General features: G+C 39.9%; 1 protein-coding gene across 1 annotated transcript in view; it reads left to right on the forward strand.

Moving 5' to 3' along the window:
* LOC126278852 (uncharacterized) overlaps positions 1–16807 on the forward strand; it is a 399775-nt gene that overhangs the window by 341182 nt on the left and 41786 nt on the right. Inside the window, exons 6-8 of the mRNA XM_049979128.1 lie at positions 602–916; positions 8276–8611; positions 13895–14197. Of these exons, the coding sequence (XP_049835085.1) occupies positions 602–916; positions 8276–8611; positions 13895–14197 (954 nt within the window). The remainder of the gene's footprint in view (positions 1–601; positions 917–8275; positions 8612–13894; positions 14198–16807) is intronic.

Here is a 16807-nt window from a genome sequence, read left to right on the forward strand (position 1 = left end):
AGAAGCTTCACTTTTGTACGTCGCCAAAGAACCATAGATTTTAATATGTGACGTTAATTTCAACTTGATTCGTTAAACCATTCCTGGGAAACAGGGTTTTAAACAGTCGGCCAGACGGAAAGTCACCAAATAGGTCCTGTATGGGTTCTCGTTTTACCGATTGAGGAACGGTATCATATAAGTAGAGTTGTTCCCGGCGTTATTTGCTACGGGCGCCGGGGGGGGGGGGGGGAGGAGGGGGGGAGGATAATGGATAATGGATAAGGTAAAAAAGATCTGTGTTCCCTTCTAAATATTGTTCAATTATATATATATATATATATAAAAATTATGTGTGTGTGTGTGTGTGCACATTTTCGCTTGGAATTAAATGTTGACTTTTGAAATGGTTCACTTGCTGTTCACCAAAAAAATTCATCCAGAATATTGCTGTGGTCATTAATAAACCTTATCATCCCCTAGTTCCGTACTTCTGATAGTATATTCCGACATTTTCTTTCGCCGATAGCATCTCGTAACCTCACTGTTAGCGTTTCGTCTAGCGTGAATCGGGTTTTATCGATGGAAATGGCGTGACGTTTTGGTGTTCGGGATGTTGCAGCACAACATGTGCTGGAACCTGAACCTAATCAGCAGCCTGCCGGCGCCCGCCCCCGCCGCGGGCCCTCCGCCGCCGGGCCCCGCGTCGCGCGGCTGCGAGGACAAGGCGGCGCCGCTGCCGCCTCACTCGCACGCCGCCTCCGCCGAGGCCGTGGCGCAGGCGCAGGCGCGCCTCTCGCGCCAGCAACACGACGCCGCCATCGCTGCCGCTCACCGCGACCGGGAGAGGGAGCGCGAGCGAGAGAGGGAGAGGGAGCGCGACCGCGAGAGGGAGAGGGCGCACGTCGCGGCCGCGGCCTACTACGCCGCTCCCACCGTGAGTACAGGGCGCAAGCTACGCGCTATTTGCATACTCGTCATAATATTTGACATTAAGCACGTAAGGGAGAAAAAGTGGGGAAAAGGTTTGAAGTTACACACTATGGTCGAAGTCTCTACATGTACACTTTGTGTGAAGCACTGGGTAATTTGTACTTCCATTTTAAGAGGAGCAGGTTTTTCACGCAATTCTACGTCTCGGATGTCATATTTATGGAACTACGTGTTGTACAGTGAAATAATTTTGGAGGCACATTCAATGCTATATGTAGATGCTGTCTACACTGTGTGTTGCTTATGGTTAGTAGTGAAGAAGTGATAATTTTAAAGTCGTGTCAGATGCTGGAGTTAGCTTGAAAATAAATGTCGACATTTTGAAATGATAATTTTCTCTTTTTCTTATTTTGTGGGGAGTGTTGGCAAAGCAAACTTCCTGTTTTCTTTTTTTCCTAGCCTTGAAATTTTGAGCTAATCACAGAATTTCAAATACTTAATGTTTCAAAGTGTGTTAATTATATGAATATTGTTCCATATAAGTTATCTATGTTAAAAACTTTCATTAAACGATTGTTTATGGCATTTATATATCAGCCGAGAGGAAAGAAAAGTCATTGTTGTGCCATGCCCCCACCCTCCGTTCACCATTAATTTTTCAGGTGCTTCTCGATACCGTCTTCCATCGTGAACTGGTACCAGGTATCCTTCAGATAATCTATAAATGTCACCTTTTGCAGACGCTAAATGAAATTTGTTAGACTTATTTCATAAAAATGCATAACTATGAATTTCACTGAGCTGTCATTATTGTTGTGTGTGACATAACTGTTCTTTTCAGAATCTGTAGCAGTTTCAGGGATGGATGTTAGGAGGCCAAAAAACACACTTGAGTAGCAAAGAATGTTACTGTCATCATTGACCCACATATTTGGCACCTTTTGACACCCTTCTTTCCCCTCGGAATATGTCACGATTTCTGATGTTGTGGTTTTGTAGGGACTTGGGAATACAGCTTACATTCTGCTCTTATCCTGTCTTACATATTTATGTTTCATTTTGATGCCATGTAATTTCCTGCAGACTCAATCGTGACAATGTTTATTGAATGCAACTTTTTATGTTGGTTTGACCATTTTGTGTCACCAATATATCATTTCCCCATATTTTTATAAATATATTATTTTCAGTGTACGGCATGGCAATTTTTGAGATTTGTGGAAGTAGGTACATTGTTTCTGGTCTACATTAGATGGTCATATGTTATGTATGTATGTATGTATGTATGTATGTATGTAATGTATAAAACTCATTCCCACACAATTTAATGGGTTCAGGACATCTGCTGAAGTTTTACCACCATGACTGTACAATTTTCAGTTTATTTATGGATATAACAAAATTGTTTTTATCAAAATTCATTAAATAATGAGCTACTGCATAGCACCACATGCTATCACGTGGTGTGGGAATGCTGGCTCCGGGTTGAATCCTCTCAGGATATAAACCACCAAGGCAGATCAGCTGGCCAATCTGAATGTGCGATTTTGAGTGGTTTCCCACACTAGACTGGGTGAATACTAGGCAGGTACCCACATCTTGCTACAGTTACATGAATCACAAATGTTTAGAAAATGTTCATACACTTACTCGTGGATAGTACTAGTCCACAAGTTTTGCACAAAGGAGTTTCCCTGCAAAAATAGAGCACTTTTGGCAAGTGTGCATCACGTGCCATCATGCAAATAGTCATCAATCGTGCCACGAGTGGATGTGTTGTATCTATGATCAGTTGACTGTGCCAAGTGCAGAGCTGTAAAATTGTGTATGTGCTGAAGACTAAAATTTCATTTAATTTGTTTTAAAGTTCCAGGAATTCTTAATCCACACTTATCATGAAGATGTAAAATGTATCAGTTAATTACATAATGAAAAGATGAGTCTGTCATCAGTCCAAAGATTGGTTTGAACATCGGTGCATTACTAGGCACAGTGCTGTTAGAGGGGGTATGCTTTTGGCTTTCTCCAATCTTACAATGGACTTATCATGGTGCAACTCGTCATTTTTTGCATTAGCAAAGATTGCCAGGGATGGAAGAAGTGGTAACAAATCAATATCATAGGACTAACTAGGAACCGAACCAAGCATGATACTTCAACACTGAGCCACCTAGCTACATTAGTAATGATGTACAAAGGTTTATAAGCCTTATATTCCAGTTCGCATGTACACAGTTACGTGAAACGTGAGGTTCAGGTGCTCAGATAATAAGGTAATTTTAGTAATGATCCTGCATACTAGTTATCAGTGCAAAATTCTACCTTTCTCAGCACCTTTGAAAATTTCCCAAAAAATTTTCATAGGATCATATTTGCAATGTTTATAACATGTAACTCGCATCTTACCCTGTAATCTCCCCCATCCTTCCTAATTCCACTTATTGTCCAAAATAAGCAAAGTCTTTTATGAATAGTTTGTGAGGAGCAAAAATTACAATAAACATTCTAGTTTGTTTAGCTTTTCATGTAGAGTTGGGTCCAGTTCTTCCTGATTAGGGGTCTGAATCTTGAAGCTGAAATTCTCGCAATTTAGGTCCTTATGGTGAAATTGATCTAAATAAATTTGAAGATTGTTGTTGCAGAATTTTTGTTACGATAGTATATTTTGTCACATTGTAGTATGTCGAACAGTATTTTGAATTTTCACATTAACGAAGCCGAAATGACATTGTTCACTTAAAATACAAAAATACATCTGATTGCATCAGAGGCATGCTTACTGCTGTCTCACTCAGAGGAAATAACAATATTCCAAATGGTTTACAAATTTTCTTGACAAAATGAATCTCTATTAATGTTGTTATTTAATAAATTAATCCAGAAATAAACGTAGTAAACAGTACTATGTTGTATACACTCCTGGAAATTGAAATAAGAACACCGTGAATTCATTGTCCCAGGCAGGGGAAACTTTATTGACACATTCCTGGGGTCAGATACATCACATGATCACACTGACAGAACCACAGGCACATAGACACAGGCAACGGAGCATGCACAATGTCGGCACTAGTACAGTGTATATCCACCTTTCGCAGCAATGCAGGCTGCTATTCTCCCATGGAGACGGCCTAATGGTGTGCGGGACCGTAGCCCAGCTTCATGGAGACGGTTACGAATGGTCCTCGCCGATACCCCAGGAGCAACAGTGTCCCTAATTTGCTGGGAAGTGGCGGTGCGGTCCCCTACGGCACTGCGTAGGATCCTACGGTCTTGGCGTGCATCCGTGCGTCGCTGCGGTCTGGTCCCAGGTCGACGGGCACATGCACCTTCCGCCGACCACTGGCGACAACATCGATGTACTGTGGAGACCTGACGCCCCACGTGTTGAGCAATTCGGCGGTACGTCCACCCTGGTCTCCCTCATGCCCACTATACGCCCTCGCTCCAAGTCCGTCAACTGCACATACGGTTCACGTCCACGCTGTCGCGGCATGCTACCAGTGTTAAAGACTGCGATGGAGCTCCGTATGCCACGGCAAACTGGCTGACACTGACGGCGGCGGTGCACAAATGCTGCGCAGCTAGCGCCATTCGACGGCCAACACCGCGGTTCCTGGTGTGTCTGCTGTGCCGTGCATGTGATCATTGCTTGTACAGCCCTCTCGCAGTGTCCGGAGCAAGTATGGTGGGTCTGACACACCGGTATCAATGTGTTCTTTTTTCCATTTCCAGGAGTGTAATTAATAACAGAAATTTTAAGTGTGCTAAATAATTCATAATTTCAAATGTTTCTAAAAGTAGTACTTATCAATTGTAACATCAAAAGTAAGGTTATTCCTTTTCATAAATTTTAGTTTAAAATATGACCTAGTGTGTATAAAATTGTGTGAAAGTTTTCAGAATCACAGCCGAGATAACTATGACCTGTCTGAAATACGAAAAATAATACTGGTATCCTCAACTACTGTGGAGGAAAAGTATTGCTAGAGGAAGATATCCTGTTAAAACTCCCACAAGTTCCTTAACTGTAACTCTTTCACACCCACTAGTCCTTTGCGTAAGTCACTTGTACCCATCCATTCGGCAGCTTGCCCATTCTCACTCACTCACTCGCACACTCACTCACTCATTGTCATTACTTCTTGGTGTCTCTCTAACTTTTACTGTCTCCCAGAGTCTTCTTCATCCTTTCGTCCTCCTCCTTCTCTTCTTCTTCTGCTGCTGCTGCTGCTGCTGCTGCTCCTACTACTACTAGTGTCTCCACTCACTGTCACTGTCTCCCTCTTGCCCCGTCTCACTGCTGCTACTTCATTCTTTCCCACTGCTGTTGTCAGTGTCATAGTACGTGTCTCTCATCATTTCTGTTTATTTCTCTCCCACTGGCACTGTCTCCGTCACTCTTTCCCTTGCACTATTCTCTGTGTCAACTACGTTACACTGCCAGTGTGTCCCTCTCATTCTCTCGCACTGCCATCTCCTTCGCTCTTTCTATACCACAATGACTGTCTACTAGTTTATTACTTTTCGATCTCTTTCCCACTGTATTGTGTCCTCTTCTCTCAGCTTACTAATGTGAATATGTTTGCTTGCCAAATTTTTTAAAAAAATTGTGAAGATGCTGAGGAAGGTTGGATGCAGCAGCTGGTACCCCACTTTTCAGCCAGTATTTTAAACAGAATCATATTTACCTTTATTGTGCTCTGGTAGTAGCATTTTTCTCACAGGTTCCTCTCTTTCCCCCTGGTACAGTGATGCATGCCACTCATATGACAAGAACTTCATTGGTCAGTAAAATTACATGTAAATTGAAGGTGGAGGGAGGAAGGAAAGGGAAGGGATAACTTATGTCGGCAGCAATGGGACATTACACAGAATCAGTGGCGACAAGTAAAAATGTGTACCCAACCGGGATTCAAACTCGGGATCTCCTGGTTACTAGGCAGGTGCATTAACCACCCTACCAGCCAGGACACACTGTTGTCGCATGTGTGTGGATTATCTCGGCGCACCTCGTGGCCGATCCACATTCCAACCATGCGCCACCTATCTGCAGGCCCTGTCCATTTCCTCAATGCCCCTACTCAGATTCCTTTAGGAGTCTGGACATGTCTGAAAGAACAGACACAACACATTCATATGAAAATTTCATAGTTTACTTAGGTGAAATTGGAAAAAAAATGCTGAATTAATTTTATACTTCAGTCCAGATTTTGTGTCACAGGTATTTTGCATGTACTTTAGTACAATAATTTGAGGTTTCCAGAATGCTTCTGATGGTAATGGAGACTCTTGCTTCTGATGGTAATGGAGACTTTTTTACTGCATGTTTCTTTGTGATACCTTACTTTATGACCTAAATTTTTACCTCACACTGGATATTACATGTATATTATACATATACCAGTGGTGTGACTTTGAACCTCTTTATTGCAGAAACAAAAATATAAAGGAAAAATTTTCAAGTTTGTTAGTGATTGGAGTTTTAGAAATATATTGTAAAAATGGCAGCCATTTGCTCTGCATAGCCGCCTTCAATTTTTTGGTAATTTTTTATTTTTAAGGAACTCTCCATCAACTAAGTGATACCTCCATAAGCCCCTTGAGGCAGACTGTAGACAGCATATAATACAAAAAGGACTAACAGATTGATCTGCCTAAGCGCACACGCACACGCACTCACAACAGAGATAGTTATGGACTTTCTTTCTTCTTAATCTTCACTACATTGTTTTCATGCCACATTATAAAAGTAATATGAGGATTTGACATGTTTTGTACAAATGTTCTCCCTCATAATAAACCAAATATCTGAAAGCTATCATTTCACCATTCAGATGCCACGCAGCACAGCAGGCAACACTCAGACCACAGACAATTTTATCACACACACACAAACGAAAACCAACGGATGAGTCTCTGCTTCAAAATGCTTTCCTCCAATATCACGCTTTAAGTTAAAAGAACAAGTTGTTGTCAGAGGGTGCATGATTGGTGGGGAGAGGGGGTTGTACAATGCGTGTTGGAATGGTTCCCAACTCAATTGTTGGATAAGATTTTCAGGAACACAAGCAGAATGGGGTTGTGCATTATCATAATGTGTTGAATGAGTATTCCAAGCCACAAAGCCCTGCCGCACAATCTGACTACCACTTGTCCTTGAACTTGAAGTGTGATTCTTTAGGAAGGCACTTTGACAGCGATGACCCCGGAAAATGTATTAAGTAGTGTCTTCTGTGAAGAGAACATAGAAACTTTGGTTTTCGCTGTGACAAATACCTAAACAATGGTTGCAACTATGTACTAAAATAGTTAAAGAAATGCTCTTCTTTGGAAAATGTATTCTCGTTTGGAAAAAACTTGTTTTTTAGTTTTTCTCGAAAGTGGTACTTATTTTTTGAACATGCCTCGTACCATTTGTAAAACCTTGTTTTAATTGTAGTAGACTCAGCAAAAGCAGTGTTTAACATCTCTAAAACTTGATGCATTTCATTCCTTTCTTACATCAAAAATTAATGCAAATGTTGTGATCCAATCTTATATATAATTAATTATCGTCAACATTTAATACCTGTAGCCTTTTTTATAGCTGAGAATAGGCTACATATTCGATATGCCTAAAGTAGTATGAATTGGATTAATAAAACGAGCAAAATTACAAGTGCCCCTGTTACTTTTGAACACATCTAGGGTAGCACTCTCGTGTAAGTCCCCCCTCCCCCGAAGTTAGTATACTGCTGTTCTTACCAGGAAAAAAGGGACATTGGAAGAAAATACAACCATCACAAAGAACGATTGCAGTGTTTCTCCACAAAATGAAATTTTGCAAGCTGTGTAGGGAAATTCTGTCTTCATAAGGGCGTGATTATAGTAAGGCTTTTAAAAGAGGACTGTACACATGGGCACTATGATGAACAAAGCTGGGGACCCTCAGTCATTACTGACGATTTGATGCAGTAGCTCGATGAAAAAGTGTGTGTGTGTGTGTGTGTGTGTGTGTGTGTGTGTGTGTGTGTGTGAGAGAGAGAGAGAGAGAGATATGCTTGATCATTTCAACATTGACATGAGTTGCTTCACATGTTAAGAAACGTAATTTATGCAATTGTTGCCTAATCAGGTGACAGATTTCTTATAAGGATAGTGTTCAAAACCTGGTTGTATGATATGATATATTGGTGGGAGTTACGTAGAATAGTTGATAAAAGTACAGACTTTCACGTAAAAATAAAATTGCCGAGAAAAATGGGCTTGTTTTGTTTTTATTTAGAAATGCTACTCAACATAAAAAATGTGCCTTATTTATGTTTTTAAAATGTTATTACTAAGAGACAAAAAATAAAAAAAGTCTCTGCTTTGATTGCAGTCACGCACTACGAGTTCTGGTATACCGAAGGTGGAATATGTCTCTGTGCCAGCACAGGCAGTCGTGACAAAATTGGAGTACCCACCACCGCCACATGCACCCCATCTACACCACGCAGCACCCCATCCTCCTCCAGCTCATTCGCGATCTGCCAAGGACAAGCCGTCACCTCCACCTACTGCGGCAGTCCCAGCACAGCCGCCTGCCCATCCTACACAGACTGTCCTACCTAAAGCAGAACCTAACTTCGGACTGTTTGGATACCCTGGCTATCAGGCAGTCTCTGTACCTGTGCCTGTGCCACAGCAATCATTCCTTCAGCAGCAGCACCAGCAGGTGAGAATGTTTTATATGCCATAGTGAACCTCACTGCATAAATGATGGTTATGGTAACAAATGCAAATGCTATCTGTAACTTTACGTGGAGGAACTGCTACTAGCTGGAATTAAATACTGAGATGAGATACATATACCTGATACTGTGTCAGTATAACAAATAACAACTCCTCTCAGTAATATGTAATTGAACTATGGGATAAGTCTTTCAAAATCAAATGCATTACGTAAGCATTGATAATCTGACATAGATCATTTCTACATGAACTGTTGCATATATAGAATAACAACTTACAGAGTATAAAACATTAGCCAACTTTAGTGGTGTGCATGTAAGAAGGCAGGTGTGTGGTGTGCTCTGTATTCAGAGAGATCAGCATACTTGGCACTTAACCAGTGTTTAGTCTGGTCTTTGTCCTGCAGTAAACTCTCCAGCTGTTGCCTACTGTGGTAATAGGAAATGCTGTGGTAAGCACCACATTGGTCCACTGATTCTGCTTCTAACTCTTGCTAGATGAATTTATGTTGTTGTTCAGTTCAAAGACTGGTCTTATTCTGCTGTCCACATCAGTTTTATCGCATGCAAGCCTCTATGTCTCTAACTACTGCACCCTACTTTTACTTGAACCTTCTAATTGTATTCATCGCTTGGTATCACTCAATAATTTTTGCATCCCCCCTTCCTCTCCCACTTCATCCTACATTGCCCAAGTGATGGTTCCTCAATGTCTCAGGGTGTGTCATATCAACCAGCCCCATAAATTTTTGTGTGCAATTCTCGAGTATCTCTTCATTAATTATGCTATTCAATCATTCAACATTCACTCATTCAGCCATTCTTCTATAGCACTGCATTTCAAAAGCTTCTGTTGACTAATTATCTCAACTGCTTATTATACACTACCATACAAGGCTACACTCAAGACATACCTTCAGAAAAGGCTTCCTAACACGTAATTTATGTCATTGTTTACAAATTCGTCTTTATTGTAAACGCTTTTCTTACTGTAGGCAGTTGGACGTGTCCGAAAGAACAGATACCATCTTAGTATATATATAAAATAGAAAGAAACTTCCACATGGGAAAAATATATTAAAAACAAAGATTCCAAGACTTACCAAGCGGGGAAAGAGCCGGTAGACAGGCACAATAAATAAAACAAACACACACACACACACACACACACACACACACACACACACACACACACACACATACAAGCAGACATTTGTAAAGGCAAAGAGTTTGGGCAGAGATTCAGTCGATGCGGAAGTACAGAGGTAAGGAAGTTGTTGAAAGACAGGGAGGTATGAGCGGCGGCAACTTGAAATTAGCGGAAGTTGAGGCCTGGCGGATATCGAGAAGAGAGAATATACTGAAGGGCAAGTTCCCATCTCCGGAGTACGGATAGGTTGGTGTTGGTGGGAAGTATCCAGATAACCCGGACGGTGTAACACTGTGCCAAGATGTGCTGGTCGTGCACCAAGGCATGTTTAGCCACAGGGTGATCCTCATTACCAACAAACACTGTCTGCCTGTGTCCCTTCATGCGAATGGGCAGTTTGTTGCTGGTCATTCCCACATAGAAAGCGTCACAGTGTAGGCAGGTCAGTTGGTAAATCACGTGGGTGCTTTCACACGTGGCTCTGGCTTTGATCGTGTACACCTTCCGGGTTACAGGACTGGAGTAGGTGGTGGTGGGAGGGTGCATAGGACAGGTTTTACACCCTGGGCGGTTACAAGGGTAGGAGCCAGAGGGTAGGGAAGGTGGTTTGGGGATTTCATAGGGATGAACCAAGAGGTTACGAAGGTTAGGTGGACGGCGGAATGCACAAACAGAGCCCGAACTCTTACGGGAATCGGCAACGCGTCGCGAATATAATGGGCGGGGGCACTACGAATTTAGTGTGGGACAATATGTTGAGAATGTGGGTTTTGCAGTAGGTGTGCCAAAGATAAATCCCTGCAGTCTGCCATGTAAGCAGGAGTCCTGGGTTCGAGTCCCGATCGGGGTGCACATTTTCATCCGCCCCGTTGATGTATGTCAATGCCTGTAAGCAGCTAAGGGTGTTAATTTCATTGTAATTTCTCGTAACATTATTTGTCTTGTGTTGATTTTCATCTTATATCCTCATTTCAAGACATTGTTCATTCTGTTCAGCTGCTCTTCAAAGTCCTTCGCTGTTTCTGTCAGAATTACTATGTCACTGGCAAAACAAAAGGTTTATTTCTTCTTCCTGAACTTAAATTCTTACTCTCTCTGGTATATACGCCCTTACAAATGTCTTCTTGTGTCTGTGTGTGTGCGGATGGATTGTGTGTGTGTGCGAGTGTATACCTATCCTTTTTTCCCCTAAGGTAAGTTTTTCCGCTCCCGGGATTGGAATGACACCTTACCCTCTCCCTTAAAACCCACATCCTTTCGTCTTTCCCTCTTTCCTGACGAAGCAACCGCCGGTTGCGAAAGCTCGAATTTTGTGTGTTTGTTTGTGTGTATCGACCTGCCAGCCCTTTTGTTTGGTAAGTCACATCATCTTTGTTTTTAGATATATTTTTCCTATGTGGAATGTTATAAATCTAGAAATGATGTAAATTAGGTTTGCCTTACTTAAACTTCTCAGGTAAGTTGTAGAGTCTTATATCACCTTGTACATGTTAAATTACTCGAATTCCACACTGATCTTCCCCTAGGTCAGCCTTTACCACATTTTGCATTCCTCTGTAAATAATCGATTCCAGTGTTTGTAACCATTACTTATTTAATTGATAGTTCAGTGATATTACCCACCCATCAGAACTGACTTTTTTCTGTAATTTGATTTATTACATTCCTCTTTAACTCCGAAAGTGGTTTACCTCTTCATATATTCTGCACACTAATTGCAGTAGTTTAGTCATGGCTTGCTGTCCTAAGAATCTCAATAACTCTGAGGGCATGTCACCTAATTGAAGAGCCTTGGTTCGAAATAGGTCTTTCAGTACTCTGTAAATTCGTCTCATTTACCGTATCCCCCATCTCATCTTTATTTTCTTGATCTTGCCTTTTTGTAACATTGTCGTAATGTTAATGTTCCACGTAGAGTTCATCTATAATTCCTTCTACCTTTCAGCTTTCTCTTTTTTGCTTGGTACTGGTTTTTCAAGCTGAGCACTTGTTTTTCATGCAGTTGTTTCTGTTTTCGTCAAAGGTCTTTCTGCTTTCCTTGTAGGTGGTGTCTACCTTTCACCAAATTACAAACACTTCTATGGCCTTGGATTTGTCATCTTACCACTGCTCTTCAACCATTTTGCAGTTTCTGTCAATCTGTTTTTTTTTTTTTAATCTATTTTGTAATAGCGGTATGCACTGCTTTTCACCTATTCCATTTGCTTTATTTTTTTATTTTTCCTTTCGTTAGTTAAATTCAGTGTTTTCTTTATTATCCAAGGCTTTCTACAAGGCCTGGTGTTTTTGCGTAATTCATACTCTCCTGTCTTCTATATTTCATCTCTCAAAGCTATCCTCTCATCTTCTACTATTGGACTGAGAAAGATTTGGAAATTTGTATGGGCGCTGATAACCGCACAGTTGAGCAACCCACAAATTATTATTATTATTATTATTATTATTATTATTATTATTATTATTATTATTATTATCATCATCATCATCTTCTACTGCATTGCCTTCCCCTTTTCAGTCAAATGTTGCCTGATGATCCCTCTAAAACTCCCACCTCACGAATTCTGCCCTTTTAATTACACACCTTTTTGCAATCTGGTAAGGTTTAACTTAATTACCAAGCAAGTATGGCCAGTATTAACATCTGTTCCTAGAGACATCTTAGAGTTTAAAATTGGTTTTGAAATCTTTGCCTTACCATTATATAACCAGTCCGATTCCTTCAGGTGTCTACAGGACTTTTCCATGTGTAGAGCCTTCTTACATGACAGAGTGAGCACATGATTAAATCTTTCTCTCTGCAGTATGCACCTTCTGTCCTCATTCTTTCCTTCCATTGAATCAAAGCCGCAGCGGCCCCCCCCCCCCCCCAACCGAAAAAAAAATTAAATTTTCCTCTGTGTTAACTATGTGTATAATTTATATCATACATCCCTAGAATCTGTCATTTGCAGAGGTAGTTGGCATATAAACTTGTATTAATGTGGTGGATGCTGTCTTAGCGTCTGTCTTGGCTAAGGTGATGTGTTTACTGTGATCATCATCTTATTCATTATTAGACCTACTACTGAATTATATTTGCTTTATTTTGTATACAGACTTGATCAGAAGTACTGTTGCTCCTGCTACTGCACTTCACCAATCCCCACTATGTCTAACATCGTCCTATCCATCAATTCTTTAAATTTAGTAACCTCTTTACATGTTTAACGGGTCTAACATTCCACTCTCTGGCTTGTAGAATATCTGTGTTGTTTGTAGAAAACCTGCATTGTTTATCTTGATGGCAGTACCATCCTCAGTAGATCACACTTGAAGGTCTGAATGTGGGAGCATTACATCTCCAGTATATTTTACACAAGAGGATGCCATCATTTAACCACACAAAAGAGCTGTTGCTCATGGAAAAATAACAACTGTTTGCGCCCCCCCCCCCTCGATTTCAGCTGTTCACAGTACCAGCATGGGAAAGACATATTCTTTGTTAAGAGGCCATATCAGTCAATCGTTCAGACTGTTGCCCTGCATCTATTGAAAAGGCTACTTGGCCATTAATCACAGGTTTGTCTTGTATCTCCGCAGATACCCTCCGTTGTAGTTGCACCTGTGGTATGGCTAACTGCATTGTTGATGCCTCTAGCTACCCCAGCCTGGCATTGTTTACAGTTCATGCCAGAAGATAAATTTACATGCTGAGAAAATTTTCACTATTGATTCTCAATGTATTATATGCCTTGTTTGCTTTGTGCCACCTGTATGAACTCTACATTGGCAAAGTACTCTTGTCACACTTTTAAATAATACATGATAAATGTTCTACTTGCATCCTGAAGCACACACTGTCAGACAAGGTAGAAGTGTGCTATTGGCTTGAGTATCATGCTACACTACTGCTTACTATCTTGCATCACTCCAGCACCTGCCACCCTATATGGACACCACTATAGCTAAGTGCTATTACATAATTCCATTGGCAAGGAAGACATGATGATAAGTTACCATTCTGTTCAAATTTTTTTTTTTGTCCCCCACTTCTATCATGAGTATACAGTAACGTAACAAAACAGTCTTTCTAATGTTAAAGGATATGTATATAAAGTACTGTAATGTTATTATGCAGGTCCAAGTTGCACAGCTGGAAAAGGCGAAGGGATCGCCCGTGGCAGCAGCGACAGCAGACAACAAAAGTTCCGTGATAGTGAAGAATGATGGGAAGCACAGCCCGAAATTCGCCTACAGGAGCCCTTCACAATCACCTTCACCACTCCTCGTGCGTCACAGTCCAAGTCCTGGAGCATTGACACATGAACCACAGAATCTGGGTCGTCCACAACCTCGCAGCCCACTTGCCTTCAAACCTGCTCCTCCACCAGTGCAAGCACAGAGTGCATCTCAACAACAGCCACCACACTACCGCCCTAAGGTTGGTTGGAAAAATAGTTCAAATGATTGTAAGGTAGTATTACTCATGTGATCTCAACATTAAGTAGATGACCCACATCCCTGTAGAACAGTAATTGATACAGCAGTTATTTATGAATGACATGTTTGTGTGTGATAAGCAGATTGAGCATTCAAGTCTGTATTTGGATTTTGGCTTGTCAGTGTAAAACTAACTTCACAGTCATCTCTAGTCATGTCACCACCCCCTCTTCTCATACATCAATGTTTTAATAAGTTTGTAGTGGAAAATCAGTTCTATCTTTTGACTGTGTTCAGCTTGTTTCTATTGACCATTTCACTTCACTTATTCATTGCTCAAGAGACCTTTGCATCTACAACAAGATTAGAGTTTGTGAGATAAAAATATTAATTTATAATGTATTATTCTCCCATAGTGATATTATAAAGTACTTCATAAGTACGAAAGTTGTGTTAATTAGATTAGGAGCTGTAATAAAGCTGAAAATTGGACAAGTAACTCGTACTGAAATTAATGTGCTTCCTAATGGTGTTACTGATCATCAGTGTTAATGCATAGAGTTCAATGAAGTGCCCCAATATTACAGGCAGAATGTTCACAATGGCTGAGAGAAATGAATATAAGAGATAACATTCAGTGCAGTAGCAACTCCCAGATATATGAATCTTATTAGTGATAGTATGTCATGATTTCATAATAAAAGTTATCAAAAAGTTCATTAAGAATAGCCCTCGTCAAACTATAGCCAACCTTGGCAAAGATTATTGACCATGTTGATGGTGTTGGGACAGCAACCAGCCACAAATTCACTTTCAGTTCCTTAATTCGAAGGGTACTGTTACTGGTTTTGAATTGTTATGATTAATCTTCAGACAGTTTACATGCTTTCCTTACAACATGTGGTGCGTTTTTTTTTTTTTTTTTTTTTTTTTTTTTACAGGTTAATTTTTGTGAAATGTCGGTTTGGAGTGTTTGTTTTCATAACATTCGTCCAGCAGATGTTAATTCATTCCCACTGCATTCTTATCGTTGCACACGTAAATTTTTCTCACTGGACATTTTAGATTTGTCATACAATAGATTTCTACCACACACCGCATGTTTTGATACATTCAAAGTGCTTTCAAACATATGGGTGTCAAAGATGCATTTGAAGATGCCCTATGTTTGGAAAAGATTATATATTTACTTATGCAACTGAAACGCCTTTTACACTAGTACAGAGATACATTGATTTTGTGAGTTTTTGTGTGGATACTGTTACATTAATTATGAAGTTGTTCAAATTTTTTTAGTACTGTATAGGTAAAACAATACATTATTTATTAACATTTAGCATCATAAGAATTATAGTAACTTACAAATTTCCTATTTGATCTGTAGGAATATTATTTTCTTTGGAGAGTGGAAAATAATTTTTGGAAATTTTTCAGGAAAGGGGTGTTAGCTAACTCTGTTCATTAAGGATGTAGTCCGGGGTGCTGTTTTTGTATATGTTTATTTCTTTTTCTTCTAATATATTCATAGTGGCTCCTTTTTCTGCTAGATATAAATTTTTTTTAATTTGTTCTCAATGTTTCTCACTGAGTGATCTTTACTAGACATAGTCAACCAATACGTGAACATCCCAGTCAAAGAGACTATTAACGTTAATAAGAAACAATCTGCTTAAATATAAGAAAGTTAGTATTCCAGAGATCTGTGACCTCATAGAAAGACTTTCATTTTTTCTAGAGCATAATTAGCTTCAGCAACAAACTGTACCAACAACATGATAGTTTGGCAATGGGAAGTAACTTAGCTGGGATATTGGCTGATAATTTACATCAACCAATAGAACAAAAATTATTCCCAACCAACCAGAACATCTCAAACAAAATAATCTACTACAGAAGATATGTTGATGATACAATCTTGCCTTTTGATGGTGCAGACAATGCAATAGATACATTAGCAGCAGATCTAAGCAAGATCCACAAAAATATTAAATTCACAGTTGAACATTAAACTAACAAAAGTGTTAACTTTCTTGACCTGAAGATTTGCAATAGTAACAATAAGCATCAATTTAATATTTACGGAAAACCTACCACAACAGATGTCAGTATTGACAACTCATCTTGCCATCCCCACCAACAAAAGAATGGCATATTTCAGAGCAATGGTACACTGAATTAAAAAAGTACCAATGAGTGACACAGACCAACAAAATGAAATTAATATAATTAAAACTGTTGCTCATAATAATGGATATAAACCCATAATAAAAGAAACTCTACAACAAAATTCAGACCAGAACCACAGATCCACTTCACAGCAATCCACACAACATGCACTTCAAGCCAAATCAGTGTGCCACAGAAGCTAAACCTAAATATGCTACTCTCCCATACATAGGCCCACTATCATACCAAATAGCAAACTTATTTAAAAAGAAAAAATATCACAATCAGCTTCTCCACAAATAATAAATTACAGCAAAAAGTAACCCATGAAGTAAATACCTCCAAAACTCCCTACCGTAAATCTGGAATATACAAACTTATGTGCAATACATGCCCAAAATTCTACATTGGACAGACTGGTAGAAGTTTTGAAATTAGATACAAA

The sequence above is a fragment of the Schistocerca gregaria genome, chromosome 6, assembly GCF_023897955.1.
Source record: "Schistocerca gregaria isolate iqSchGreg1 chromosome 6, iqSchGreg1.2, whole genome shotgun sequence".
NCBI lineage: Eukaryota > Metazoa > Arthropoda > Insecta > Orthoptera > Acrididae > Schistocerca > Schistocerca gregaria.